At 44.4% G+C, this 25732-nt stretch overlaps 2 protein-coding genes across 4 annotated transcripts in view; one reads left to right on the top strand and one right to left on the bottom strand.

The window, feature by feature from the left end:
• Positions 1-16524, bottom strand: part of LOC105489322 (annexin A2) — a 57693-nt gene extending 41169 nt beyond the window's left edge. The window contains exon 1 of one of the 3 annotated variants that reach the window (XM_011754071.2): positions 16501-16524. The gene's annotated coding sequence lies outside the window, so the exon portion shown is untranslated. Of the gene's footprint in view, positions 1-9210; positions 9309-9735; positions 9886-16500 lie in introns of those variants that run through there. The other 2 variants (XM_011754064.2, XM_011754095.3) reach the window with 2 other exon arrangements.
• A 1907-nt stretch (positions 16525-18431) lies between these two features.
• LOC105493044 (small ribosomal subunit protein eS10-like) lies at positions 18432-19308 on the top strand. The gene is made up of 2 exons (XM_071099438.1): positions 18432-18713; positions 19035-19308. Exons 1-2 carry the CDS (start codon positions 18478-18480, stop codon positions 19306-19308), a joined length of 510 nt encoding a protein of 169 aa, XP_070955539.1. The 5' UTR covers positions 18432-18477.
• The last annotated feature ends 6424 nt before the right edge of the window (positions 19309-25732 follow it).

The following is a 25732-nucleotide window of genomic DNA, read 5'->3' as shown; positions in this document are numbered from 1 at the left end:
CCTGGATAACACGGTGAAACCCCGTCTCTACTAAGAAATACAAAAAACTAGCCGGGCGAGGTGGCGGGCGCCTGTAGTCCCAGATACTCGGGAGGCTGAGGCCGGAGAATGGCGTGAACCCGGGAGGCGGAGCTTGCAGTGAGCTGAGATCCGGCCACTGCACTCCAGCCTGGGCTACAGAGCGAGACTCCGTCTCAAAAAAAAAAAAAAAGAAAAAGAAACATTCTAGAGGGTCTCATCAGCATCCCTCAGCCCGAGAATTACCAAAGCAGAGTGAAATTCCTAGGACTCACATCAAACCACCCAAGCCCTGGCCTTAACTATCACCCCTGGACTCAGTCAGAACTGGACCAGGTCTGCAGCAGGAGAGAAACTGTTGTCATCTGCCATGCAGAATTCTAGTCTCTACCGTAAACAGGCAAGAAATAAAAAATAAAAAATGTCAAACGTAAAAGAAAAGCAAAAACAGAGGACCGGCAAGTCCGAGTTGCAAACAGAGTTGTTTCCACTTAGTATAGATTAAATTCCACTTTTTATGAAATTAGGTACCTCACATCAGTTCTGATGTTTAGAAAATCTCAACTAGAGACACCGTAACTTTTCATTGTGTTGTTCTTTTTTTTTTTTTTTTTTTTTTTTTGAGACGGAGTCTTGCTATGTCACCCAGGCTGGAGTGCAGTGGCCGGATCTCAGCTCGCTGCAAGCTCCGCCTCCCGGGTTCACGCCATTCTCCTGCCTCAGCCTCCCGAGTAGCTGGGACTACAGGCGCCCGCCACCGCGCCCAGCTAGTTTTTTGTATTTTTAGTAGAGACGGGGTTTCACCGAGTTAGCCAGGATGGTCTCGATCTCCTGACCTCGTGATCCGCCCGCCTCGGCCTCCCAAAGTGCTGGGATTACAGGCTTGAGCCACCGCGCCCGGCCTGTGTTGTTCTTTCAAGCTGTCTTTCAAGCTCTGAGCTTTGTAGACTGCTGCCTACCCGGCTCCCACATGGGACTCCCCAGTACTGTGCAGATCAAACACAATCTGATAGGCTTCTTTACACCCTCCATTCATGTTAATTCTTCTCCCACAGCCACAACACCTTGAGGAGACTGTTAAAAGCCCTACAAATCTTCCTTTTGGTTTCACCTTCACAACTGTGCTGCTCTTCCATCAAATTAGTCCTGCATGCCACCATCAACTAAATCTATTTAATCTTCTCAAAATCATTCAACATCATTCGAAATCAGTCCTCCAGCAGAGCCCAGCCTTCAAAGATGAGCATCAGAATCCAGCCTCAGTTCCCTCTGTTCACTCCCCAGCTAAAGTAGACTAGGGCCAAAGTGGGACTTGCCTGTCCGCAGTCACCACCACTTTAGTATCTGCTCCAACAGGGTCACCACGACCCCTACTCCACAGAACTCTATCTTGCCTTTCAGTGCCAGGGCACTTTTTGATACCACTTAATTCATCCATTCGACAGAATGTTTTAAGTGCCCTACACGTGCCAAGTATTCACATGGCAAATGTATAGGTACAGTTCAAAGAAGTAGAGAGTATATGGTTGACCTCATCTTCCCTGCGTAGTCCCAGTCCCCCTACAGATTTAAGAGTATCTTTACATAATGTAGGTGCTAAAGCAACTTGAAAACAATGAGTTGCTATTTTGCATAACATTTATATTATTTATAACCATTCTGCAGAAAAAAAGACACACAAACGTCACAATAACCACAAAGTCACACTTAGCACAAAGCAGTATCTATGAAACGTGACATTATCCCACGCAGGTGCCTTTTGTATCCATATAAATATTTCCTACTTCACGCGAGTTTAATGGCAAACATTTTTACCCTAGAAATAAAATATGGCCTCTTTCCTCCCATGCCGATAGCATTCCAGAAAACACGGTGAACATTCCTAAAACCTACTGCACTTTCTGTAAGAAGTGTGGCAAGCACCAACCCCACTAAACGGCCCAGTACCAGGACTCCCTGTATGCCCAAGGGAAAGCGGCATTATGGCAAGAAGCAGAGTGACTATGGTGGGCAGACTAAGCCAATTTTCTGGAAAATGGCTAAAACTACAAAGGAGGTTGTGCTGAGGCTTGAGTGTGCTGAGCCCATCTGCAGATCTAAGAAAATGCTGGCTGTGAAGACATGCAAACATTTTCAACTGGGAGGACATCACAAAAGAAAGGGCCAAGTGATCCAGTTCTAAGTGTCATCTTTTGTTTTATTATGAGGACAATAAAATCTAGAGGTCCAAAAAACAAAATAAAAAGAAATAAAATACAGTGCTTGCTTCACCACTCCATCAAATCCCCTAGCAATGCAAAGTCATTTTGCATATGATCAAATATTGCGAAGTTGGCTTTGCGATGTGCGATTCACTGTTTGTTAAAACATTAGTCTAATATAGTATATTTCACTAATGAGACTGTGTCAGTGTGCTGCTATCCTTGAAAGCAGGAAAAGGAAGTCTTGGCAGTGCTACTGTAGGTTACAAACACCGGTAATACTGAAGGAATTAATCAACGAACCCATACCAAGCACATGCTGAGCCTGCAAAATATGAAAGGATACAAAAGACACTTATAAAACTGTGAAATGCAGACTTCCTCCCTGCAGGACCTTTGAGCTCTCTTCCCTCCGTGCCTCTGTGACACACTGAAAGTCTAGCGCAGGGTCACCCAGTGAATAAGCAGCTGAGGCAGGGCCAAAACCCAGATCCCCAGACTCCTGAGCCAATGCCCTTTCAACCTCACCACAACGGTTCTTCATTCCAAGTGATTAAGACACAGAGAGAAAGATCATAGTCATCAGAGAGGGATTAGTTAAGGGCTTAACAGGGAGGCGCTGACTGCCTAGGCTGAGAATGGTGAATCACAGCTGAGAAGGGTGACTCACAGCCTTAAAGCAAGGGGGAAGGCCTGGGGAGAAGGGAAGAGGAAGAATGCCCCAGGGTGGCAGGAGAACAAGAGAACACGCTGGAAAATGAGCCATGTCCAGTGGGGTGCCCTGTGGGGAACCTAAAATATAAGTCTCTGAATGGTGCAAAGTTAAGCTTGCCTATGGAAATACTGATGAGCCAAAGTGATTGGGACTCAGTACTCATATTTACCTATTCACCAAAACATTTGCTCTGGAGGCAGAATTTTCTTACTGAAAACAACTACTCTGACTTTAATGTACCTATTGTTACGAATGAAAATTAAAAATGAAGTCTACAGGCTGTATGAGACAATTCCACCTCTACTCACTCCTCATCACCGTGTAAAATTCATAAATCCATTAAAAGCAGAACCACTACTCCTTTTCTGGCAGACTTCTCTAAAGAACATGAAAATGGGCAGTTTGCACCACTCTTTCCAACACTTCAGCCTCACCCAGCTGGCCGACTGGTTTCAACTCGCAAACAAGGAAAAAAAAAAAAAAAAATCAGCAAATTCAATCTGTTGATGAGTACATCTACACATCAGGGCCTTCCATTCCCAGGGAGGGCTGGGTCACTAGACAACATCATTACAATGGCCCTTTATCAGAGAAAGTTTTTCTGTTTAAGGAAATAAACTAGAGGTACAGGGAGACTTGCTGATAAGAGCCATACCCACCTCAAACTGGTTTAAAATCATTCACTACTTGGTTAGGAAAACAGGTCACTTGTCCCCACCCTAACGAAAAGAACAGTTTCTTCTGCCTTGAAAAGGTTGATAAATAAGACTGTGAATGCCCGGCTAGAAAAGCCCCCAGTGCAAGGCTGATCATTAATGAAATCCGTGCAGTTATTGAGAAACAAGTCATTTACACTCAACATAAGAACTATCTTATTCAGGTTGGTGCAAAAGTAACTGCCATTATTTTTAATAGCAAAAACCACAATTACTTTTGTACCAACCTAATAATTAAAGGGTTTGTTCTTTAAAAAAAAAAAAAAAAAAAAAAACTCTATAGATTTTATTGTATTTTATTGCTTCACTACAAAAGTGCGGTTACAAAAAAAAAAGGACAAGTGAAGCAGTTTTCACTCCCAAAAAGAAGGGTAAAAGTTTACAAAAAGGTTAAACAAAAGAAAACTTAAAAGTCAACACTTCAAATAGTAAAAACACATTCGACTGAATTGAAATAAGAACCAGTTCCAGAAAGCCCAAATGTTAATCTGAACAAAAAAAAACATACTGCAACAGGGCTGGTCTGCACAGGCAAACCTGAGTCTAATCCAGAAGTTTCATGGACACACCCACTTCACAGTTTAAATGTGGAGTGTTGATGCGTTACCACAAAACAGATGGCTAGCAACCATGATGAATCAATCAGGGACTAGATGATTCAAATGAAGATTTTAAAGCAAAAATGAGTAGGGGTGGGAGTATGGAGAGTTGATTTTCTCCATCAAAGCTCTTACTGTACACGGTCCTGGACTCACAGTCTACAGGCCACACTGGAATTTAAAACAGAAAAAAAAAGCATGTACTGGGTGGGGAGAGGGGTTCCCACTGTACTCCATCCTCCACCCACCTATTGCATCTTTATTTAACAGAACCTTTTTGAAAGCAGATACTCTTCCCCTTGGTTTTCTGGTCTTGATTAATGACTCAGTCACAGGGCCAACTCATTCCCCAGAATTCCTGGAATTCGGCCCAGTGGCCTTGATCAAACCGAGCAGGAGGGACACACAGCACTTGCTCTAGCTTGTCTCTTCTGTGGCCTGATCGGAATCAGTATTTGTTTGCTCCCTACTGACTTGTTGCAGCCTCATGCTCTCACAGCCTTTCTCTGCTGGTCTCCTGATCTGGGGTTGGAGTGGGTGGAAAGAGACTGGCAGGAAGAATGATGTCACTTGGCATGAAGCACTTTCAGGGTTGGGAAATCCAGGCCTTTGAGTCTACAACTCAATTTCAGTGTTTTATGGCCCACATATTGTATTTGCAGCAGGGCCTGGCCGCCTACAGAAAAAAAGTCCAATGTCAGCATTCAAGATCTTCCACACTGTGGACTTACCTACCTTTCCTTAAATACCTTCTGCACACACACACACACATACGCATACACGCATCCTGCACAGAAGAGTTAACTGGACTGTTAACTCTTCCCTAAACACGCCAGCACTTTCTAAGTTCCCTCCACCAGGAACCTCAATCTTAATTAGCTGACACATGAATGAGTCTTTAGGATACAGAAAATCATAAATGCCACCTTTCTCACACACTCCTCCTTGCCCCGTGCTTCTGCAGCTTTTTGTGTCTGTGCAACATTAGAGTTGCGTGTGTAAAGTCTGTGTTCCATATTATCTGCTCACAGCATTTCAAACCTACTCCTTCCTGTTTTCTCATAGATCTGAGCATAGTGCCTGGCACACGACAGGCATTCAATTTCATCTTGAGATGGTTTACACGCACTGGATCTTTCTATATTAGAAAGTCTTTTTTTTTCTTCTTTTCCAACACACTCTCCTTCCTCAGTTTTCTCTCTCCCTCAGGCTGGACATTTCAAATGCAGTTCCAGTTCCATGCATTCAGAGCTGGAGGCTTAAATCATCAACTTCTGCAAATCTTAACAAAGCCTTCGGGGCAGCCTCTTATCAATATATAGCCATGGCCCCCACCTCTGTGCAGTCAGGGCTCCTTGGGTCCTAGCTCTGTCCGTAGGACAACATGGGAATGTAACCTACAACTCCTGGCAAGAAGGGATCAAAGTGGCACGATGTATGAGCGGCTTTAGGACTCTGATTTCCTCTGAGCTGTTAGTGTGTAGCCTGGGTGTGGCAGGGAGACAAAGCGCATGGACAAAGGGCTTTCATATCACAGTCACTCCCTGGAATCAGAAATTTCTACACCACACCTGGGGTAAAACTCAGGCCACCTGGGTGCTACCGACTTGTGCTCCAACAAGGTTAAGCTCAGCTGGATTAAAACCTTCAGGGTGTGCCGGGCACAGTGGCTCATGCCTGTAATCCCAGCAGTTTGGGAAGCCAAGGCGGGCGGATCACTTGAGCTCAACAGTTCCAGACCAGCCTGGCCAACATGATGAAACCTTGTCTCTACTAAAAATACAAAAATTAGCTCGGCATGGTGGTAGGTGCCTTGAATCCCAGCTACGCGGGAGGGTGAGGCTGGAGAATCACTTGAACCTGGGAGGCGGAGGCTACAGTGAGGAGAGATCGTGCCACTGCACTCCGGGCTGCGTGACACAGCAAGGCTCCATCTCAAAAAAAAAAAAAAAAAAAAAAAAAAAAAAAAAAAAGGCTTCAGGGTGTATCCTAGAAGGGAGATTTGGAAGTAATCTGATGGAACCACCCAGAAGGACAAATATGGACATCTCCTGACCCCTACTGCGACCTGTCCCTCCAGAAAGTAGATGAGGACTGCCTCTGGCAACAGCAGAAGAAAAAACATACCAGGCAGTGAATGGGTGGAAAGAATTTTTTTAAGGGACTGGAATTTCCTTTGGTGTGGCCTACAACTAGAATAGGGTGTGGCACCAGGGAAAGTGAAGAGGATTCTCATGTGAGAAAAAGAGGAACATTCCATTTCTATTTAATTCTCACAACTGCATCTGGAAGGCAGCTTAAGACACCATAACTTTAAGCAAAACTTCCCCGAGGTAGGCAAAATACGAAGTTTAGGTCTGTGGAACAGCTGGATTAAAAGGGAAATGAATCCCTGCCAAGTTCAGAAACTAGTATTAATTTGGGAAAATATAAAGTTTAAAATCCAAAAATTCACTTTTTGGAATTGTTGTCTCTTTTCTTTCTCCGCCAGATTTAAGGTCTAAAGAGCAGGGATTCTGGGGGCTGTCAGAGGGGAGTCTGTTTTGTTCACTGCTGTATCCCTAGTGCCCATAACTACGAGTGGAACACAGGAGGTGATCAACATTTTGTGGAATAAATGGTTGTTTAAAGCAGCCCACTAGGGCCTGAGACACCTTTTGTGACAATCCCACTCTCCCTCAATGAAAAATGTCTCCGCAGGCTCCAGGCTCTGCACAAGCACAGAGAGAACAAAGGCTCCAGACAATGCATTAGTGCCAGATTCTAGGCCCAATGGTGAGAGCCTACAGCCCTCAAAATCAATAGCAATTATAGAAGCATATCTACTTTGCCAGGAAAACTGCTTAAATCAGAAATTAGCCAGGAAACTAACGGCCATGACTGCAAGCCTAATGTCAATCGATACCACAGTTTAATAGCTCAAAGACACAAGATGTTAAATATTGAGACTCCAGTGCAAGACTGAGCTCCTAATCAAAGTCAGTGAGTCAGCAATATTTCCTGGGCATTTACCACAGGCAGGCTACTTGGCACTGCAGGAAATTACAAAATCTAGACGGTCTCCAAATCACAAACCTCCGATTGTAAAAATGCACATAGATGGTCACACCCTTCCACTGCAGATGCAATGGACACTTGGAGAAACCCTTGACCTTTAGATAATCAACAGACTTAGAAGAAGGGAAGAAATTATTAAGCAGGACTGTGTTAACACTCTTGGCCCTTGCCCATCAAGGGCACCTCTGCTGCCCCAGTCTTACCAAAAATCTTCCTTCATACTGCCTGAATATTACCACTTTGAGTTCTATAAATTATAGATCTGTTTAGGTGAACAAGGTTTTTTTAATTATTTTATGTATTTATTTTTTGAGACTGGGTCTTGCTATGTTGTTCACATTGGCCTTGGACTCAAGAGATCCTCTAGCTTGAGCAGCTGGGACTACAGGCCCACGACCACGCCCAGCATCGCTGGGTTTTTTTTTGTTTTGTTTTTGTTTTTTTGACACGGAATCTGGCTGTCACCCAGGCTGGAGTGCAGTGGCACGATCTCGGCTCACTGCAAGCTCCGCCTCCCAGGTTCACGCCATCTCCTGCCTCAGCCTCCCCAACAGCTGGGACTAGAGGCGCACGCCGCCACGCCCAGCTAATTTTTTGTGTTTTTAATAGAAACGGGGTTTCACCGTGTTAGCCAGGATGGTCTCGATCTCCTGACCTTGTAATCCGCCCGCCTCGGTCTCCCAAAGTGCTGGAATTAAGGAGTGAGCCACCGCGCCCCAGCCTGTTGTTTTTTAAATAACAGGACTCCTCTGGGTTGCTGAGGTTCTTAGGACCACCAACCATTTCTAACTTAATGAATATTGATTCAATCTGCTAGCCTCTAGCTGGATGCAGGTCTGCTGAAATGGGAAGGAGGAAGGAATGCAGCGTAACTGGACCGGCCTGGATGGCTGTTGTAATACGTCACAGAAGAGCGTCTCTAAGGAGGTGGAAGGTGGAAAAAAGAAAGTGGAACAGGGGCAAAGACATAATTTTCCAATTAAAATAATTTACTCAGTGTCAATCTTAAAGCTAAAAAAAGTTTCAGAAAAATATTTCAGTGATTTAGTCTTCCTACACACATATTGCCCCTCACTACCCTCCACCTCCCCACCACCAACCCCATAATTAGGCAGTGCATGTTAAATAGGTTTTTCAGGGCTAGCCTGAGAATGTCAGCACCTTCTGCAACACTGGTTCAGTGGGAAAGTGCATTCTGCATTCCAAGTCACCAAGTTCCAGACGGGGACAGTAGCACACGCATGTGAACAGAATCCATCAGTACAGTCTGGGGCCCAGGCCCTTGCACGGCAACAGCTTAAGGCTTTTGGTAATGGCCCAGGGTGCACCCATGAGGCCACTCCTCTTTTACACACACAGACACCCACAGCTTTAAAATGGCAATCTGACTACAAAAATGACACTTTGCATTTGCACAGCACTTTGTGTTTTTTGTGTACTTTACAAATTTATTATCGAATGACGGTGTTTTTTGGAATCTCCAATAACCCTGTTTGGGTGGTGGTAAGAACAGGTATCCTTAAGCCACCTTCCCAGATAAGGAAACTGGTGTTCCCCTCCTTCGTCTCAACAGGCAGCTGATGGAACCCAAGCCCTCCACACCAGCCCTGGGGCCAGCTGCACTGAGCGGCCAGGAGGGAGCAGCCCCGGGGCGCCACGCCCTTCTCTGTACCCTCAGTTCCTGACTCACTGTCACATCATGGCGAGTAACAGGACACCCCTCCCCACAGAATCATGGGGCACACTACCTTCCTGATGCCAATGTGTTCAAACAAGCGGGCAACTCTCCAGGTAGAGTGAAATCCGAAGTTGCTATGCTACCAGATAACCCAGACCAAGGGGGAATAACTGACGTTTTTATGTTTTCTTTTATTGGGGGGGGAGACTGGGGGGTGCCTACTCACATTCTCTCCTCTCATCTTCCCCCGCTACTTCCCTCTTGCTGGTCGGTTCAACTCCACAAGCGCGCGTTTGTTCTGAGTACAGTAACTTAGAGCAGATGGGGGCACTTCCTAGGGGGCGGTGGAAAGCCCACTCTCTACTGCTGCGCCGGGGACCCACAGCTTCCTGGGCGGCCACGCCCTGCCTCGGAGGCGCTTGGCGCGTCTGGAATGCGGGGCCTCCCTCCGCCCCCCTCCCCGCGCCGCCTCGCCCCGCTCCCGCAAGGACTTCTTGGGGAAGCCCGACCCCCCACCCTACCCTGGACCCTCCCGGCCCGAGCCCCGGCGGCCCCTCACGCCTGCCCCAAACACCTTAGCCCCCTCCCCAAAAGACTCTCCAGTGTGAGCTGTCCCTTCAGTCCCCTGCCCCCGACGGCCTCCGGGGCCAGTCGCCGGAGCCTCCCTGCCAGGCGGTACGCTTCTTCCCAGCGTCTCCGCACCCCGCTAGCTGGCGGCCTGTAGCGGGCGGGTGGGGCGCGCCCCGCTTACCTGGGCCGTGCGCCGAAAGCTGAGAGCGTCCCCAGATGCCGAGCAGAGCCGGCTGGCCTGGGTGGGGCTTTTATACTCGCCACATCCTCCCTCGGCGAGGCGAGGCCCGCCCCGCCCCGCCCCGCCTCCCCCTTATACGGCCCGCTCCCACCCGGAGTCAGGGGTGACTCACCCCGGCCCGCCGGCCCGCAGGGACCGCGCCCTGGAACGCTCTCGAGCCGCGCCACGTGGGAGCGGCCCCCGCGCCCCTGGCCCTGCCCTCCCAGAAAGCCCGGCCGAGGCTGCCCCGAGGCCCACAGGGGCCCCGTTTCTTCCTCCTTTCCTCATTTTACTTCTTAAGTGCCACGTCGAGCTCTCAGCCTCGGCTTGGTTTAATAAATTAACAAGACTTCAGTAGTAGACTCTGAACTTGCTTAAGTGGCTTTTTTTTTTTCTGGCGTTAATGCAGTGGAGGAAAGAATTGTTCCAAGAAACATAAATCTGGACTCCCCTGAGCTGGGACTGTTGGCATCCAGCGCCCCATTACCGTCTTCAAACATGTCAGCTTAACCTCTGGCCGCCAGTTCCCGGGGGGCGCGCGGGGAGGCAGGGAGATTCGCCCTGTGCTGCAAAGCCTGGCCCGCCCCGGCCTCCCAGCGCCGGGAAGCCGCAAGCCCGGGCTGGGAGGCCAAAGCCAGGAACCAGGATCCCACCTCAGTCCCGCCCAGGGAGGCGCCCCTGTCTCTAGCACGGCTGTGCTCTGCTTCTCTCCGCGCCTGGGGCATCTCTGCGCGGCCTCATGGCAAGCGGTCCTGAGCTGGGTGGGGCCCATAGCTTTGAACCCGGAGTTTCAACAAAGAACTTTCCTCTCGTCTTTCTTTCATGACTGCTGGGGTGTGTGTGTGTGGGGGGGGGTGTTTCTTGCAGCCATTTAGCCAACTCCCTTGCTCCGTTTTGCTGTTTCTCGCTTTTCTTATGAGACAGACAGACAGAGAGAGAGAGAGAGAGAGAGAGAGAGAGAGAGAGAGAGTGTGTGTGTGTGTGTGTGTGTGTGTGTTTCTTGCCGCCGTTTAGCCAACTCCCTTGCTCGGTTTTGCTGTTTCTCGCTTTTCTTCCGTGTGTGTGTGTGTGTGTGTGTGTTTCTTACAGCCGTTTAGCCAACTCCCTTGCTCGGTTTTGCTGTTTCTTGTTTTTCTTCCAAGAGTCTGTTTCTCGCTTTTCTTCCGTGTGTGTGTGTGTGTGTTTGTGTGTGTGTGTGTGTGTGTGTGTGTGTTTTTCTTGCAGCCGTTTAGCCAACTCCTTTGCTCGGTTTTGCAGTTTCTTGCTTTTCTTCCAAGAGTCACGTTGGCAACGTGCAGGCAAACACCTATTTGTTGTATGTGAGATGATGCAAACACTGTATTCGAACCTCAAACTAACAGGGAAGCAATGCTGAGAATCCCGAGGACCTCTCGCTGGTCTTTTAAACCCCTCCTTGCACACTCACTTCCTGCAGCTCTTTTTCCTGGTTTTGATGATTCTGTGTTTTAATCTCCCATTTATCTTAACATCCATTTTTACTTTCCAGTTGAGCGTCAATTCACGCCTGGGAATCAGAGAATGATAGCAAGGCCAACAGATATTCAGTGCTCGGCTCACTGTCATAGAGTGAGACAGGCAAAGTCAGCCACAACTGGGGTCTCTTAACCCACCCAGAGCTCTGTGTTACGCAGCGCTTTCACGAGGAATTATACGCGATGCTTTCGCTTTCATGAGGAATTATACACGATGCTTTCACGAGGAATTATACATAATGGGCCCTACCACAGGGCCAAATAGAAAATAAAGCAACACTTTGGGCACAATTGCTGATTTACATTTCTAGCTCTTCAATGTAGCCTGAAAGCTTCAAAGTCAGAAATAGTGTTTGTCTACGTAAGTGGTGTGAACATTTTGGAAGGTTAGGGCTACACAGGCAGACAGTAATACTGGGCACGATTCAGCCTCCCTTCTGTATATCTCAAGGTAGGTTCCACAGTCTCTTATTCATAACTGTGCTGTGATAGGCCTTTTACAGAAGATAAAATTTAATTTAAATCATATGGAATATATAAAAGACATCAAATGGCCAAAAGAATTTTGTGCTCATCTTGGGCGTGCAGCAAATCCAAACTTCCATAGATTTGTACAATCACCAGGCTTTGCTTCATGCTAAAGAAATGTGCACTGATGTTATCATAAAAATGAAGCTATTAGAAGTCATAGTTTGCTATTTCTGAGGAATGTAAGGCCAGTTCTTCCACTATAAAAGATCTTTTGAGTATTAGTCAGAAGACTATTTTCCCCCCAGTTGAGGAGAATGTTTACATCAGCCCTCAGATTGCCTGCTGTTGTCCATATTGTTCTCTTAAGTGCTTAACTTTGTTTTGTTTGCACTTTATCTGCTGCACTCAACACCTCTTCTAGCGCCTAGCTAGCAATGATAGGCATTCACTAAATGTGATAGAATGATAGAATACAATTATTCACTGAATAATAGAATGTTAAAACAGGGAGGGGCCCTAGAGATTAAATTGCCCTATCCTTGATTTTTGCTATTATTATTATTGTATCTTTTACTTGAGGTCTCACTCTGTTACCCAGGCTAGAATGCATGGCGTGATTAGGGCTCACTGCATCCTTGACTATGGAGGCTTAAGAAATCCTCTCCCCTCAGCCTCTTAAGTAGCTGGGACCGCAGGCCCGCACCACCAAGCCTGGCTAATTTTTCTATTGTTTGTAGAGAAGACGGGGTCTTGCTATGCTGCTCAGGCTGGTCCCGAACTCCTGGGCTCAAGTGATCCGCCTACCTTAGCCTCCCAAAGTTCTGGGATTACAGGTGCGAATTACTATATCCGGCTCTTGATTTTTATATATGAAGAAATTGGAGTCCAAATAAAATCTCCTGCCCAGTCCAGGGATTAGATAATGCACCCAAGGCCCTCGTGTCAGTTACGTTTGCAGTATAACAAATTATCCTCATAAACTTAGTGGTTAAACATAACCATTTACTTGCTTGTGATTCTGCAATTTAAGCAGTACCTAGTGGGGACAGCTTGGTGCGCCTCCACAGCATGTTGGGTTGGGTAGTTTAGATGGGGTTGGAAGATTGAAAGCAGCTTCCTTTGTCTGGCAACTGAGCTGGGAATGCTAGAATGACAAAGACCAGGCTGGGCCTTTCTCTTCCTTGGTCTTACATCCTCCAGGTTCTCCTCTTTTCCTCCACCATGGTAGTCATGGCAGCCAGGCTTCTAGAAGCAGAAGCTGAAGCTGCCAGGCCTCTTGGCTCGCAGGCTGTGCAAAAACAAGCAATAGGCTGGATTTGCCCTATGGGCTGCAGTTTGCTGATCTTTGTTTTAATCCATTGCCTTACACAAGTTTTTGGTTTTGCCCTCTGACATCTAGGCTCCTCCCTTTGAGATATATTTCCTTTTCTTAAGAATGGCCCATATTTGTAGCTGAGCAGCTCTCTCAGTCTGCTTCATTCATGCCAGGAGAAACTGAAAGGTCTAGAAACCTCTTCGCATTTTGCACTTTTTCTGGTTTAAGCTGGCAGTTCTTTCATTAATACAAGTATCTTAAAAACCATGTGGATTTTCTATATCTTATTAAGGTTCACACCATGCTCCAAAATTTATATACAATTTTCTCAAAAACTTTATTTATGTAAATCTTGCTGAGGTTTAATTCCATGTTCCAAGATTCACATTCATTTTTTTTTTTTTTTTAAATAGATCTCTCTCTACTTTACATGTCAGGCTGCAGTGGGACAATGCACTTAAGATTCTTAAAAGCCCTGAGATGGTCTTCGAAGCACCACATTAAATCTTTCTTGGAGTCTTTAAAAAGAAGTTGTTGCCGGGCATGGTGGCTCACACTTGTAATCCCAGCACTTTGGGAGGCCAAGGCAGATGGATCACAAAGTCAAGAGATCGAGACCATCCTGGCCAACATGGTGAAACTCCGTCTCTACTAAAAATACAAAAATTAGCCGGGCATGGTAGCGCATGCCTGTGATCTCAGCTACTCAGGAGGCTGAGGCAGGAGAATCGCTTGAACCTGGGAGGCGGAAGTTGTGGTGAGCCGGGATTACACCACTGCATTCCAGCCTAGCAACAGAGCAAGACTCTGTCTCAAAAAAAAAAAAAAAAAAAAAAGTAGTTTTTATAGCCACATCTTGATTTGGTCTTTCCCCAGATACCATTTCTTACTTTGCAAACATTTTACTGACTAGAATTCTGCTTGAAAACCAAACAGATCTTGCCCTTTGGCAAGAAAACCCATTGGCACTTTCAGCATTTTACCTGAAAATCTCCTTGGCTAGATCCACAAGTTCAATGGCACATATTCTATCTTCTTTTCTTTTCTTTGTTTTTTTTTTTTTTTTTTGAGACAGAGTTTCACTCTTGTTACCCAGGCTAGAGTGCAATGGCGCAATTTCGGCTCACTGCAACCTCTGCCTCCCAGGTACAAAGGATTCTCCTGTCTCAGCCTCCCAAGTAGCTTGGATTACAGGCCTGCGCCACCACATCCGGCTATTTTTTTTTTTTTTTTTTTAATTTAGTAGAGACGAGGTTTCACCATGTTAGTCAGGCTGGTCTCAAACTCCTGAACTCAGGGGATCTACCCGCCTCGGCTTCCCAAACTGCTGGGATTATAGGCGTGTGCCACCGCACCCGGCTTCATATTCTATTGCTCGTGTCACCACAGGCAACAGCAATGTCAAACATCCTGCCACTACGTGATATAGTTTGCCTCTTCTCCAGTCCTCCATAGCAATTTCCTCGCTGCTCTACCAACTTTCACTCACAGTCATCTCTCTAGTTACCAGCTGGCAAGTCAGTGTCACATACTTTAGGGTTTTATTACAGCAACACTCCACATCCAGGTACCAGTTTATGTTTCATTTACCTATTAGTATGAAATAGACCACCTCCAAATCTTAGAGGTTTAAAACAACCACCACCATTTATTTGTTCATGATTCTGCAAAAGGTGGAGTTCACTGGGTCAGTTCATCTCTGATCTGTCTTAGCTAGGAAGACCCAAATGAGGCTGTAAGATCGAGAAGGGCCTCTCTCCAGTAGGGTAGTTACTGGTTTTCAATAAGTCAGTGGAAGCTGCCAGGCCTAGAACTAAAACAGTGTCACTTCCACTGCATTCCAGTAGAACGCCAGCATAAGTTGGTCAAAGCAAGTCACATAACCCAGATGCAAGGGAAAGTGAAATAGACTCCACCTCTTCATAAAGCGAATGACATGTGAGTAAGTGGGTGGAAGGAATTGTTGGCGACCATCTTGGCAGACACTCTACCATAATCCTTAAACTAGTAAGGAACAGAGCTGAGGCCAGAATATGTTTTTCTACTTTCAATCTACTCTGTTGTCCATTACATCATATTTCTCAGATACCACCGCTCCTTCAGTGAGATAAAGATGACCCCAGGCCCACTACATTGTATGATTTAGACACTCATTAACATAATGCTATTATTTCCTTGAGCCTGTTATATGCAATCAGTATACGCATATATTGCTATTTGAAGACATGGCCAGAAGAGGAAAAGGATCTGGGAAATGTAACTGGCAAACAGCAAATAATAATTCTATAAAGAAAGAACAGGCAAAGTGAAGGGGAAAACTTATCAAAGAAATAACTGAAGAGAGGCCAAGCGTGGTGGCTCACGCCTGTAATCCCAGAACTTTGGGAGGTTGAGGCGGGTGGATCACCTGAGGTCAGGAGTTCGAGACCAGCCTGGCCAATATGGTGAAACCACTACAAATACAAAAAATCAGCTGGGCATGGTGGTGGGCACTTGTAATCCCAGCTACTTGGGAGGCTGAGGTAGGAGAATCACTTGAACCCGGGAGGTGGAGGTTGCAGCGAGTCAAGATTGCACCACCATTGCACTCCAGCCTGGGCGACAGAGCAAGAGTCCGTTCTGGGGGCGGGGGGGGGACAAATAGGGTTGGATGTGTAAAGCTCTTATTTACAGATGAATGGCAAATTATAAATATATCAGGATATATGACCAGGTGAAACCTTTGAAAGCCTCTGTTTTCTCATCTGTGATACTGAGGACTATTGTGAAGATTAAAGTCCAGGCGCGGTGGCTCACACCTGTAATCCAATACTTTGGGAGGCCAATGTGGGTGGATCACGAGATCAGGAGATCGAGACCATCCTGGCCAATATGGTGAAACTCTGTCTCTACTAAAAATACAAAAATTAGCCAGGGGTGGTGATGCTTGCCTGTAATCCCGGCTACTCAGGAGGCTGAGGCAGGAGAATTGCTTGAATCAGGGAATCAGAGGTTGCAGTGAGCCAAGATCACACCGCAGCACTCCAGCCTGGTGACAGAGGGAGACTCCATCGCAAAAAGAAAAAAAAGATTAAAAAATGTATAAAGAATGTCTGGTATATTGTAGGTGCTGAAAGAAGGCGTAGTTATTTCACTGGCTTTTTTAGTCTTTGCAAGCAGCTAGCCTTGCTGAACTCATAGTAAGACCTCAAGAAATCCTTGTTGAATTCACGTGTCATGGCCCAAACCACACAGAGTACTCTTGGTATGGACAAACCACAATGTCTATTTTGTTTGGAGGCATTTCCAGGGAAAAATCTGCAGCGAATTCGATGTCTCTTTCTCAGCTGTAACAGACGTTTTTGGCCTCAGTTCATTCTCTGTGAGAGAGCCAGAATTCTCTTTCTGAGACATAATTCTGATTATATGACCCCTCTCCAGAAACTTCCCAGCAGGGCTCTGACCTACCTGGGCAGCCTCATTCCCCCACATCTTCACTCTTCACCGCTCCATGTGCCACTGCTGGACAGGCCAGGCTCATTCATGCCTCTGTACCTTCCTCCATCCTGTTTTCCTGCTGGAATGCCCTTTCCTGCTTTCCTCAGTGGTGAACTTTGCCTCATCCATCAAGCCTCAGAGTAAATATTATTTTCTACTGCAGAGCAAAGGCTTTCCCAAGCCCTTCAGGCCGATTTGGCTACTTCTCTTGGCATTTTAAAAATAATCTCTCCTCTTGCAGTTGTCACCTCACATTGTTATTTTTTTAATTTGTTGGTCTCAGCAACTAGGCAAGAGCTTCTTGAGGACAGGCGTTTGGTTGTTTCCTCTTTGCATTGACATGATCTTACCCAGTACCTGTTACCATCAGATTTTTCTCCATAAACGCATTCCCTTGCCTTTGTTCATACTTAAACTCACCTGGCAAAAATTAAAATATATAGTATTCGGTGTGGTGAAAATGGGCAAAATGGGAATTTTCATACATTATTGGTGGAAGGGCAGTTTGTCAATATCTATCAATATTTCAAATACTCATGCCCTCTGATGCAGTGATGTTGGTTCAAGAAAGCTATCTTGAAGAGAGAGCTCTACGTGACCATAACAATATGTGCATAAGGACATTTATATCAGCATTTTAAGATTGAAACACCCTAAGTGGCCATCAATGAGGCTAAATTAAATTAATTTTAGAGTATCTGTTCAGTGGAATGAAACTGCTGAAAGGAATGGAGTAGATCAGTATGTCCTGACATGAACGGATTTCCAAAATATAGTGCTCAATGAAAGAACAAGCAGAATGTAAGTGTAAAACTGTGTCTTGCTGGAATACTAAGTTACAATACGATATATAAAACATTATGAAAACAGATTTGGCTACAGATGCCCACTCTGTCCAGATCATTCCTATATTAACCCACTGGAATATTGGGATGCTTCCTAAGGTGTAAGTTTCTTTTTTTTTCTTTCCACAATAAATTATGATTTATTTATTAGAAATTCCAAAAAGTCAAAATATTACCTTTGAGGACTTTTTTTTTTTAACCAATTATTATCAGAAGACATAAGCACAAGTATAAGATTGTATCCATAAAAGTTTCTGAAAAACTTAGGGACATCCTGTTTTTATTTATTTATTTATTTATTTATTTTTATTTTTTATTATACTTTAAGTTCTAGGGTACATGTGCATAACGTGCAGATTTGTTACATATGTATACTTGTGCTATGTGAGATGTAAGTTTCTTATTCTTAACTCAGCACATTTTACTGCATTTATACATTGGCATGTCAAAGAATGAATATTTCAAACCCTATCAGCCCCTATTGTTTCTTCCAGCAGCATTTTTCCATCTAATTTTGTAGAAAATACAAATATTTAGCTGCTAAGTGTCTGTTATCAATAGAAAAAAAAAAAAACCCTAATTCTGCAATACAATATGTATTTCTTAGCCACAGAGTCTATTCAAAATAGGACAGTATTTTCATGAAATAAAATATTTTGTGTGAATATGAAAACACTCAAAAACATAGCTGCATTTTGAATGTTTTTATCTTTATTAAGTGTCTATCGAATGTATTCTGGTGTTTTGAATTTTTTTAACTTTGAATTTTTTTAACCAACATACAGTCTTCAAAGTTAAAAAATTCAAAACACCCAAAATACATTCGATAGACACTCAATAAAGATAAAAACATTCAAAATGCAGCTATGTTTTTGTGTGTTTTCATATTCACTCGAAATATTTTACTTCATGAAAAATACTGTCCTAACTACTCGGGAGGCTGAGGCAGGAGAATCGCTTGAACCCCGGAGGCAGAGGGTGCGGTGAGCCGAGACTGCACCACTGCACTCCAGCCTGGGCAACAAGAGGGAAAAACTCCGTCTCAAAAGAAAAAAAGTCGCCCTTTTTTCTGGCCCAGGACCCAGACCCTACAGTCGCCGAAATGTTGATGCCTAAGAGGAACCGGATTGCCATTCATGAACTCCTTTTTAAGGAGGGAGTCACGGTGGCCAAGAAGGATGTCCACATGCCTAAGCAGCCAAAACTGGCAGACAAGAATCTGTCCAACCTTCATGTCATGAAGGCCATGCAGTCTCTCAAGTCCCGAGGCTACGAGAAGGAACAGTTTGCCTGGAAACATTTCTACTGGTACCTTACCAATGAGGATATCCACTATCTCCGTGATTACCTTCTGTTTTTTTTGTTTGTTTGTTTTTTGTTTTTTGTTTTTTGAGACGGAGTCTCGCTCTGTCGCCCAGGCTGGAGTGCAGTGGCGCGATCTCGGCTCACGGCAAGCTCCGCCTCCGGGGTTTACGCCATTCTCCTGCCTCAGCCTCCTGAGTAGCTGGGACTACAGGCGCCCGCCACCTCGCCTGGATAATTTTTTGTATTTTTAGTAGAGACGGGGTTTCACCGTGGTCTCGATCTCCTGACCTTGTGATCCGCCCGCCTCGGCCTCCCAAAGTGCTGGGATTACAGGCGTGAGCCACCGCACCCGGCTCGTGATTACCTTCATCTACCCCCGGAGACTGTGCCTGCCACTCTACGCCGCAGCCGTCCAGAGACTGGCAGGCCTCAGCCTAAAGGTCTGGAGGGTGAGCGACCTGCAAGACTCACAAGAGGGGAAGCCGACAGAGATACCTACAGGTGGATTGCTGTGCCTGCTGAATTTTTTTCACATCTAAACAAGAAAGCCGAGGCTGGGACTAGGTCAGCAACCAAATTCCATTTTAGAGGCAGATTTGGTCGTGGACATGGTCAGCCACCTCAGTAAAATTGGAGAGGATTATTTTGCATTGAATAAACTTATAGTCAGGCCGGGCGCGGTGGCTCACGCCTGTAATCCCAGCACTTTGGGAGGCCGAGACGGGCGGATCACGAGGTCAGGAGATCGAGACCATCCTGACTAACACGGTGAAACCCCGTCTCTACTAAAAATACAAAAATTAGCCGGGCGCGGTGGCGGGCGCCTGTAGTCCCAGCTACTCGGGAGGCTGAGGCAGGAGAATGGCGGGAACCCGGGAAGGCGGAGCTTGCAGTGAGTGGAGATCGCACCACTGCACTCCAGTCTGGGCGACAGAGCGAGACTCCGTCTCAAAAAAAATAAATAAATAAATAAAAATAAATAAATAAATAAATAAATAAATAAACTTATAGTAAAAAAAAAAAGTCAAACAGAATAATATGACTAAATTGATTCTATTTATGTTAATATTTATGTGTATTCACACATTATGTGTATATTCATATATGTCTGCATAGGTAGGTTCACGTAAACACATATGAAAATATATGGAAGTATGTACACCACAGTGGTATTGGTTAGCTTTGGGAAAAGTATTTGTTCAGGAGAATATTCACCTTTACTACATATGCTTGTTTGCATTATTTGATTTTTGTAAACAATACAGACACCTTCTACAGTTTTAAAAAGAGTTGAAAAAAAACCAACACAAAAACATATAACTAGTGAAAAGAAGGGCTGCCTTCTTACACTTAAGATTATGACACGGCCGGGCGCGGTGGCTCAAGCCTGTAATCCCAGCACTTTGGGAGGTCGAGACGGGCGGATCACGAGGTCAGGAGATCGAGACCATCCTGGCTAACACGGTGAAACCCCGTCTCTACTAAAAAATACAAAAAAACTAGCCGGGTGAGGTGGTGGGCGCCTGTAGTCCCAGCTACTCCGGAGGCTGAGGCAGGAGAATGGCGTGAACCCGGGAGGCGGAGCTTGCAGTGAGCTGAGATCCGGCCACTGCACTCCAGCCTGGGTGACAGAGCGAGACTCCGTCTCAAAAAAAAAAAAAAAAAAAAAAAAAAAAAAAAAAAAAATTACGACAGCCCATGCCAGGTTTTGGGGAAAACTTGAATCTTTTTGATGGTATCTTTCATGTATATTTAAGAAAACGATAATTTCAAAATCTATAAATAGAGGAAAAGCTGGACATCACAGCACTCTCTGCTGACAAAGATAACACTCAATATTGTAAAATCTCATGTGATTTTGTTTCTTCTAGTTATAATCTATGAGAATACAACTTAGGCAGAGCCAATGCTTATATGTTTCATACAATGCATAAAGAAAAAAGCTTGCTGGCCGGGCGCGGTGGCTCAAGCCTGTAATCCCAGCACTTTGGGAGGCCGAGACGGGTGGATCACGAGGTCAGGAGATCGAGACCATCCTGGCTAACCCGGTGAAACCTCGTCTCTACTTAAAAAAATACAAAAAACTAGCCGGGCGAGGTGGCGGGCGCCTGTAGTCCCAGCTACTCGGGAGGCTGAGGCAGGAGAATGGCGTGAACCCGGGAGGCGGAGCTTGCAGTGAGCTGAGATCCGGCCATTGCACTCCAGCCTGGGCGACAGAGCGAGACTCCGTCTCAAAAAAAAAAAAAAAAAAAAAGAAAAGAAAAAAGCTTGCTAAGCAAGTTAATATATTAAATAAGATAACTTGTAGCACGAAGTTTATGGGAAGGGTAGAGCACATTTCTTTTTTCATACAATCTTTGTATTGTTTGTATTACATCCTTTATCTTTTGGTACCATGACTGTTTATGTTTCAGGTTGCACCATCGAACTAGGAGCTCCTGGTTCATCTTTGTAACCCCAGCTTGGGGCTCATAACATGGTCTCCATGTTAAGAGACCTGAGGTTGTTGGAGTGGACTCTGTTACTGGATACTCTGATAATCATCATAGAACGCAGGAAGCGTGAGCTCCGGTCCTAGCTCCTATATAAATTGGGTGTAGTTGGACATGTCACTTAAGCTCTCTTGTCCTATTCCTCACCTGGAAAATAAGGGTCTTTGACTAAAAAATTATCAAATTCTCTTTTAGCTCAAAAACTTGATCCTTAATATGCAAATGTAATAATTTAAGCAGATTAATCATATACATGCACGTGGATATTGCTAAACAGAGACAAGATTTATCTGTTCACTGAAGAGGCCCAATAGGATTTCTAAATGGAAGTACTTTGAATAATAAAACTATTAATAATAAAACCTCTTTACAAGTAGATCAATAGATCATTTTTACCAAATATGATTGGCCTTCTTTCTCTGAATTCCTTGTTTGTTCAAATTAAGAGGGGTATCCCTGTGGAATTGCATACATGCATATAAAGTTGTTGCTTCCATTCAGACTCTTTGGATTGCGGGACATCAGCATGTATTAAGCTTCTAGATTATTTAAACATGTAGCTGCAATTGGGAAATATCACTTTAAAGTAAAATAAAGCTGTGTCAAATATCATTAAGATAATTATAACAACAGGCAACTGTTAAATTTCGGTATGTTGCAAAGGAACTTAGTTTTCTAATAAAGTGAACCTGTGATAACATACTTAGGTAGCTAAATATGGGTATATGCACTAGGGACATGCTTACTCTGTCACTAGCAATAGGCTGCAAATATTCCTCCCCACTCTTCAGGGAGTGTTGGCAAGCAGCAAGCAGAATGGAACCCAGTTTTGTAACCCAAGAGGCCAGAGCTGGTACAGGGATGCTTTGGGAGAACATGCTCAGAAGTTGGAGTAGAGCTAAGCTAGATACCAAGGGAGAAGCCAATGGCACTATGATCTGTTAAAAAGTCTGAAATACAAGAGCAGAATTTAAACAGAGGAGGAAGCTAAGCTCTGTGGCTGGAAGAACACAAATGCAAGTAGGAGGGAAGCAAGGAGGGAGGGGACAGGCTGCAGCTGGGGCTGAGGTGGCATCCACTACCTCTGTGATCGTGACGCTGGGGGATTGGGTGAGGTTGGAATGTATCGCTGGCATGGATACTAAATCATCTCTGCCATTTCCTCAAGCAATGCAAAAAAGAGAAGAATAGGAAGGAAAAGGAGGAAGAAAGGAAGAAGACAGTGGAAGAGAACATTGTGAGGGAGGATACTGTGACATTGTGATAGAGAGAAAAGTGAAGGGACAGGTTTATACTCCTGACTGCAGCATAATGACAATTTTTTTCACATCTAAATTTTGGTTTTTGCCTTCTGAGCCAGTTAATATAAAAATACATACATACATAAATTTTAGTTTCTTAGCATCTGGAGAACAAAATATTTTGGCCCAGATCATCTGTAAGTTACTTGCTAGCTCTTATATTTGTAAGACCCTGCTGAAACAGTCTGAAATTCTGTAAGACTCAGTTAAAACAATCACTAAGATATTCATAAATCAACTTTATTACTCAGGTAGTATAATTTTAGTTCAACTACTCAGTACTTTGGCATCTGGTTTTCCTGGGGCTGTTGGTAAGAAGACCTGATTGCTTTCTAAAAGGGTGGGTCTCAGAATTGTGTTAGAAGCAAAAGGCAAACAGATGGGTAAGCTGCTCTAATCAGCTCAAGCTGGAAAACAAACAACAACAAAAAAAAAAACAAAAGAAAACTCTTTTCTCTTAAAATGAGAGATTGGTCTTCACCAAATTCCAATGCTCCACTCCCTGATTTGGAGATGAATCAGATGACTTCACTGGTCTTCCCCTTCTCTGATTTCTGTGATTCATCAGCTAAAGCAACTAGGGTGGGGGAAAAGAACCCTTCTAGTATTCAGGTTATGTTGCATCTTAAAAGGAAAGAATCTAAGGAAAAACTGTTAGAATTGTAAAATAATGAAGAAAGCAAACTTATAATACTCCTAAATCAGACATATTTTTAAAGAGGACTCCCTATTCTGGTAATTATCAATTACATGGACTTTGCTGTTTTTCTATGAAATCAGTAAAAAAAAAAAAAAAAAAATGCATTGTGCAGACAAAAAACTAGTTTCAGGCTGGGTGTGGTGGCTCAGGCCTGTCATCCCAACACTTTGGAAGGCTAAGGTGGGAGAACTGCTTGAGGCCAGGACAGAGTAAGACCCTATCTCTAAGAAAAAAAAAAAAAAAAGATAAAAAGAAAACTAATTGGTTTTGACCATCTGAAAAAGCTACCAGTATCTACCTGATTATAATAATCAAGGAACCCTCAAGATTCATTCACGTTAACAAACATTGAGTATCCACTAAATGCCAAGCCAGGCGGGACTACACAGCACATACATAACAGGAAGAAACATCGAACTCCTCCTTAAGGACTAGTGGAAGTTAATATGTAATGATAATTTGGCAAATGCATCAGATATGAAATCTAAGTGCTAGGACAATACAATAAGAGAATGACTAATTCTGTCAAGGAACAGTTAACCATTAGAGAAAGGAAGTAAGCCATTCTATCTTTGCCAATGCATTAAAGTTGTTCATAGTTAGTTGAAGTCGTTGCACAACCACGAAAGAGGAAATGTAACGTAAACCAATGTATTCTCTATCAGCAGGAAATGACAATGTAGAGAGGTGGGACTGTTTAGTTTTAAACAAACCATCCAGTGTAAAAACAGGTAAAGAGTCACGAGAGAAGGTATGTATTTGATTAATGCCACCATTTTGAAGATAGTTTTGGAAACACTCAGCTTAAGTATTTCCCTCAAAGCTGAAGGCAAATTCTGGTCACTTGAGAGTTTTGAGGAAGAGCTAGCAGTGATTCTGGGCCAGAGCTGGTGTTTAAGAGGGGAAAAGATAGTAGCAGAAGAGGATGCTGACTTGATGAGGCCCTCATTTGATAACATTGTTCAGTGAACTCAAACAGATTTATTTTCTGGTTGTAAAAATATTTGAGCATTCTGATATGAGGGCTGAAGTGGATATCTATCAGTCCAATCAAGCTTTTAGACTTCCTGAAATACTCAGTATTCAAAATCATGTAATACTATTTAAAAGTAATAATTTGGTGAGGGTAAAAATGTTCAAAAATAGGCCGGGCGCGGTGGCTCAAGCCTGTAATCCCAGCACTTTGGGAGGCCGAGGCGGGTGGATCACGAGGTCAGGAGATCGAGACTATCCTGGCTAACATGGTGAAACCCCGTCTCTACTAAAAATACAAAAAAAACTAGCCGGGCGTGGTGGCGGGCGCCTGTAGTCTCAGCTACTTGGGAGGCTGAGGCCGGAGAATGGCGTGAACCCGGGAGGCGGAGCTTGCAGTGAGCCGAGATCACGCCACTGCACTCCAGCCTGGGAGACACAGCGAGACTCCATCTCAAAAAAAAAAAAAAAAAAAAAAAAAAAAAAAAAAAAGTTCAAAAATATAGTGAACTAAAGTGGAATATTCAATGATAACATGAATAATGAACTTATATAGCAAAAAAGAGTTTAAAAATCCAGTATTCCCACGAGCAAGGGAATAGCTAAGTGTGATGTCGTTTCCATTAGCCCTATGTAAGTCTCCGTAGAAATAGGTTAACATCTGCCATCCCCTTCCTCTTCCAGAACCTGTGGTATTCTTGTGGGCATTCTGGATACCTGGAACAAGCTTAGACATAAACCCAGACAATGAAAGAGTTAAGAAGGTACAGAGTTAGTGGATGCAGGGTTGGACCTGAGAAACCCGCCACCCACCGAAGTCAGTCGTCAGAGATGTTGACCCCTCTCCTAGGGCTGCAGTTACTTTTCCTTCACAAACAGAAATCATATCTTGGAATAGTTAACACTGCTTCTGTTAGTCTACTAATATGCATTATATATATTATAAAATTATCTGCCCTGTTTTGTTAAAAAAAAATACATGAAGCCTTTATACCATTAATATCTAACGGAAAAGGAATGGCAGAGAGGTAGGGGAGAATGGCCTCGGACCCACTTGGGCTAGCAGTACAGATCTCCATATTACCATTTTGTTTTAACTTTTTTTTTTTTTTTTTTGGTGTTTTTGGTGTTTTGGGGTTTTTTTTTAGATGGAGTCTCGCTCTGTTGCCCAGGTTGGAGTGCAGTGGCCTGATCTCAGCTCACTGAAACCTCCACCTCCTAGGTTCAAATGATTCTCCTACTTCAGCCTCCCAGGTTGCTGGGATTACAAGCGCCCGCCATCATGCCTGGCTAATTTTTGTATTTTTAGTAGTGATGAGGTTTCACCATGTTGGCTATTGCTGGTCTCAAACTCCTAACCTTAAGCGATACACCTGCCTCGGACTCCCAAAGTGTTGGGATAACAGGTGTGAGCTACTGCACTAGGTTTGTTTTAACTGTTTAAGTCTAATTTTCTCTTTCAAGCCTGCAGCACCTTTTTTTTGGTTGTTTTTTTGAGATGAAGTCTCGCTCTGTGGCCCAGGCTGGAGTGCAGTGGCCGGATCTCAGCTCACTGCAAGCTCCGCTTCCCGGGTTCACGCCATTCTC

Source organism: Macaca nemestrina, chromosome 7 (genome assembly GCF_043159975.1).
Source record: "Macaca nemestrina isolate mMacNem1 chromosome 7, mMacNem.hap1, whole genome shotgun sequence".
Lineage (NCBI taxonomy): Eukaryota > Metazoa > Chordata > Mammalia > Primates > Cercopithecidae > Macaca > Macaca nemestrina.
This window is presented reverse-complemented; position numbering and strand designations above follow the sequence as displayed.

Coding starts and splice junctions, on each gene's coding strand:
- LOC105493044 (XM_071099438.1), top strand. CDS start 18,478: ATGTTGATGCCTAAGAGGAACCGGATTGCCATTCATGAACTCCTTTTT. Junction 18,714..19,034: donor AATGAGGATATCCACTATCT/CCGTGATTACCT, acceptor ACCGCACCCGGC/TCGTGATTACCTTCATCTAC.